General features: G+C 51.8%; 1 protein-coding gene across 1 annotated transcript in view; it reads right to left on the reverse strand.

Moving 5' to 3' along the window:
- Nucleotides 1-5,058, reverse strand: part of KDM1B (lysine demethylase 1B) — a 49,812-nt gene that overhangs the window by 3,168 nt on the left and 41,586 nt on the right. Inside the window, exons 17-19 of the mRNA XM_045295754.1 lie at nucleotides 4,350-4,475; nucleotides 3,152-3,274; nucleotides 1,055-1,207 (exon numbers count right to left, since the gene is read on the reverse strand). Of these exons, the coding sequence (XP_045151689.1) occupies nucleotides 1,055-1,207; nucleotides 3,152-3,274; nucleotides 4,350-4,475 (402 nt within the window). The remainder of the gene's footprint in view (nucleotides 1-1,054; nucleotides 1,208-3,151; nucleotides 3,275-4,349; nucleotides 4,476-5,058) is intronic.

The raw sequence follows: 5,058 nt of genomic DNA on the forward strand, positions 1-5,058 counted from the left end.
AGAATAGTTTCTAACGAAAACTGGAAAATAAGCATGTTGAGAGAATGGCTCAAACAGGCAATCTCTTTATTTACCTGACACAATATTCGCACACTTACGTCTACGGCTGTTAAAGCAACACACAGCAGGTGCACGCAATATTCTAATATAGGAAGCAAATTCCAAGCCAGCAGTCTTGTTAAAAACCGGCCGCCTCTGTGCCTTAGATGCAAGTATGGTGAGACCTCCGATCACTCACTTTCAGACACGCCACCCTGGAAGACCCCTCTCTAAGGAAAGGACCACATGTTTACTGAAGTCCAGCACCGGGAAACCCTCTGAGAGAGGGAACGATGCAATAGCCACAATGAGGGCATAGATTAAGGTCAGGGGGATGGTGATGGAGGCGGGCAACATTTACTTCTGTTGCAGGTGCAGGTGACGTGGGTCAGAGGGACCCACCTGGGCAGCATGACCACACTGAGAAGACTGGTTCTGGTACAAGACTCCAGTGCCTGGCTCTTACGTGTAAACATCAGGCAGAAGTGCTGCCAGAAGGCTCCTTCTGAGCAAGAGGAGACTTTATCTCACAGACCGGACAGTGCGTCAGGAGAGGCCAGTCCTGGGTAAAGAGGAAGACCGGCACAAGGGGGACTGCAACAAGGGGCTCAGACACAATTGTCGTGAGGATGGTGTGGGGCCGGGCAGTGGTGCACCGTCGCTAGGATTCAGAACTGACAGCCACTGACATAGGCAGATGGCACATGTGAAGCAAGGAGCCCTGGTGGTGCGGTGGGCCATGTATTGCGTTGCTAACCATACAGACAACCGTTCAAAACCATCGGCGGCTGTGCAGAGAAACGTGAGGCTCTCCACGCCACGAGTTTTACAGTCTCAGAAATCCATACTGGCAGTTCTTCCCTGCCTATGGGATCACGGTGAGTCAGTGTCATTCAAAGGCAGCCAGTTGAGGAAGTGAGGTGTAGATCACTTCAATGATAAACATAGTCAAGATAAAAAACTTCAAAAATCAAAATCTATTCAAAATAGGGGCATTTGGAATGCAGACACCTACCTCACCAGCAAAGAAGACTTTGCCTTGTATTTCTTCGGCAATGATATCGTACGCCTCACCACTCCCACCTGTCTTTACAAAACTGTACGCCATCTGGATCCACGGGTCTGTGCTCCACCGCGTCACAAAGTACTTGGTGGGATCCGGGACTTCCTGCATGGGGAGAGGAGAAGCATCAAATGGGATCACAGGGGACTTAGAAATGGTGAGACTCCAACCACAAACATACACTTCTCTCTTCCTTCAGAAACCGAGTGAAGCCATGCAGCATTCAGAAACCGACATTCTCAGAATGTAGCTTCAAACCAACCCGGACCGCGGCCCTCAAGTGCATGCTGGCTCACAAATAAGCCCTGCAGGTCAGGGCAGAACTGCCCGTGAGTTTCCGAGACTGTAACTCTTTACGGGAATCGAAAACCCCATCTTTTCCCCAGGCCGCAGATCAGTAGCTAATTCTCTACTTACCACCCACACCCGCCTCCCTCACTCATTCCCACAGTACACCCGGAGGTCAGAGAAGAGAGGGTGGGGGTGGTGTGTGTGTGTGTGAGTGTGAGAGAGAGAGAGAGAGAGAGAGATGCTTGGCTGTTAACTCAAAGGATAATTTTCAATCCACACAGAGACACTTTGGAAGAAGGGCTTGGTGAACACAAAGTACCAGCAGTTGAAAGTCCGGTGGAGCCCAGTTCTCCCCTCACACACGAGACTGCCATGAGTTGGGAAGCCTTGACTGTACCTGGGTTTTTGCTGGACACCTTAAGCCAGCTAAAAACCCAGCCCTCAATCCCCAGGGGCCAGCCTCAAAGGCCAAGAGTCCTAGGACCTCAAGTTAGAATTCCCAGTAGGATTCTTCATGAATGAACCACGCAAGCACATGGTTCGAACTTACGGACTGTGAAAGGCTGACTGTCAGCTGGCACCTGACAAGCACTATCATAAATTCCCCCTCCCCACCTCTCAATGTTCTGCTTCTCTAAAAAAAAATGATTATTGATTGGGAGTTAATACACATATCTTATCATCCCACAGTTCGATCATGTTAAGCAGAACTGAGGATTGTAGAATTGCTATCACAGTCCGTTTCCAAACATTCTCTTTCTTCCTGGACACCTTGACGTTGTCTCCTTTGTGCCACACCGACCCCATCCCGACTTACTCTACTTGCTGTCCCTTGGGTCCATCACTCCCGAGTCTCATAAACCGAAACACAGAAATACATGTAACACAGTGTCAAGAGGGTGGAAATGTTTTGAAAATTTGAAAAATGTTTTTATGGAAACCGGATACGCTAAGTTCCAAACAACTAACTTAAAAGTAAACTTTTTTTGTCCTAAAAGTAAACTTTTTGACACTACTGAGTCACAAGCACACCCTTTTAGGTAGACCTCCTTCTGGGCCGAGATGTCCCCCCTCCCAAAGGCACATGACTGGGAGGCAGAGGACGTCCTTCCCTCGTGCTCCTTGTCTGAGAAAGACAGAAGCCATGGCTGGCCGTTCACACCTGGCTCCCTCCAGGTGGAGAGCTTCAGCACTGGCAAATACAGGGCGAGTGAGCTCTTTGAGAAACGCTAATGCTAGGTGTCAGAACAGGGATAGAGGGGGTTGTCCCTCTCGTGCCTGCACAAAGCCCCCTATGGGAGGTTGGAAGAGAACCAGACGGGCATTAGACACCTATAGAGACCTAACTGGGCATGCTCCAAGTCAGGGTGTGAGAAGGAAAGGGAGGAAGGCCCTAGGTGAGCGGAAGTAGGGGACGCCCATGCAAAGTGGGAATTGAGAGACAGACGAAATCAATCACTGTTGGGCCTACTCTGCCTCATGGAAGCCCACACACGTCAGGGCAGAGCTGTGCTCCGTAAGGGTTTCCTGTAAGTAACTCGCCAGCCCTTTCTTCTGTGGGTCCTCTGGGTGGATTCAAACCTCCAGTGGCCCAGTGAGTGGCTACCCTCATTCACCATCGGCACCTCCCAGGGACTCCGGAAGGCAGAAGCACGGGGCCCCCGCCTTGACTCCCCCCGTAATCCTCGGCCAGGGCGGTCTGCTGCAGGGATCCCAGGGAGCCTGCCTTGTTCCCTGCCGGCCACGGGGCTTCCTGACCTGCTCCTTGAAGAGCTCGCGGAGGGTGGCCATGCACTGCTGCAGCACCTGCTTGCTGTCCAGGTCCTTCAAGGACGCGACCGCCTCACCAGCAATCACCGACATCAGCACGCTCTGCTTCTTCTGAGGACACGAGAGGGAAAGAGCATTTCAGACGTGTTGCTTCCGGTGCGTGCTGGGCTCATTCTCGAACTAAATCTCCCTGCTTGCAGCGACTGCCCCTCAGCCCCGCTGCTGTCGCCAGTGCAGCCCCTCAGACATGCAGTATCCATCCGTGTGCCCTCCTGCTCCGCTCTGACAAAGCGCAAAAAGCAACATCCACTCGTGGGCCCCTCTCAGCTTTCCCCCTGCAAGCACTTGTCTTAGAAACAGCAGAGCAAGGAGGGGCAGTGGCAGTCTGTCCATGAAATGATGGGAAAACATTTCCTCAACACTCAGGCGCGATCCTCACGGACAGGGGGACGTGGAGCAACACTCAAACTCTTCAACAGACCAGACAGAGATGAGATGATTACCCTGCGATCCTTCATAAACCGTGAATTGGACTACCCCGAGGGACACCTTTTAGCGAATTCAGACTGGTTCATAAAACAGAAAGCATTCCCAGTGATACTGCAAACTTTTCAGAACAGCAGCACAGATCTAAGGGGAAGGGGGCAGGGAGACGAGACCACTGGAAGCAGACGGCTCGAAGGGAGTTCGCGAGAGTGTTAGCGCAGCGTGGAAAATGCAGCTGCTGTCACTGGACAATCTGGGTAGAATCTGTTAAACGGGAGCTTAACTTGTGTGGAAACTTTCACTGAAAAGACGCACACGTGCGTGTGCACATGCACACACACAAAAACAGAAGTAAACATGTTCTTCAACGACTCACATGGCTATGCTGACTCTGGTTGCCCCAGGCACGTTTCTAAGACTAAGGTGGTAGGAAATGGGAGACCGAGCGAGAGCAGTTTGGATGATGTTCCTTCTGGGGCACTGACACTATCAGCAGGCAATTAATTACCTCCGCTTCCAAGCCCTGAGCACGTCCTTCCTCCTCGTCTCTCTTCTGCCCCTCACATCCACAGACGTGTGCCCTGCCCTCAACTAGACCCTGTCTCGTTCCCCTACAGGCCGCTTTACAGGCTTCAAAACAAACATCATAATTTTACCTGTATGTAAGGTCTTTCAACTCACAGCTCACCGGCCACCTTACCTCGGGATCCAGGTCATAGAACACGGCAAAAAGCCCTCGCTTGCTGGCGCTCGGAGGGACGTGACCGAAGTAGTCAGCCCCTTGAACTTTACTGTCCCAGAATCTGCAGGGAAACTGCAAGGCAATCTGCAAAGTGAGCAGAGTGGCAGGTAAGGGCTTCTGCCATCGAATGTCCACACGGCTTCGATCAGCACCCTGTGGCTCTACGCAGACACACATCCAGGCCATTCAAAAGAACCACCCCAAGACGCCTTTTCCACTCTCTGCTTGGTCCCTCAGAGGTGTGCCACCACCTTGCTTTCATGCCGTCAGCCCCACCCACAGATAAAGGGGGGACACTCGGGACCTCCTGGTTAGCTGAAGATGCAAAGCACATCGGATGGCACTTGCTCTGGGGCGCATTTGTCCCCAGGAGAAAATTCCCACTGGGCCTAAGTTTACCGATAACTCATGCAGCCCGAGCAGAACGTACTAACAGATGTGTGAATGGCGGAGGCAGTAAAACGCTGCCCTCACGGCAGCCATGAGTGAAGGAGAGGCGTGAGAAGCAATTCAAATTTCAACTAACCAAGATGCGCTCCTTGCAGGTCGAACCTCGCAGGCCTCGGCCAGATCTCTCCTTTGGTTCTGTGAACACTTTTCTATATTCCTCAGTTTTCCCAATGAAAGGGGAATCATTTGCGTTTTCTCTGGATTCCAAACTTACCCA

Source organism: Echinops telfairi, unplaced genomic scaffold, assembly GCF_000313985.2.
Source record: "Echinops telfairi isolate 266 unplaced genomic scaffold, ASM31398v2 ScPeMD7_5868;HRSCAF=6743_0, whole genome shotgun sequence".
Classification (NCBI taxonomy): Eukaryota; Metazoa; Chordata; class Mammalia; order Afrosoricida; family Tenrecidae; genus Echinops; species Echinops telfairi.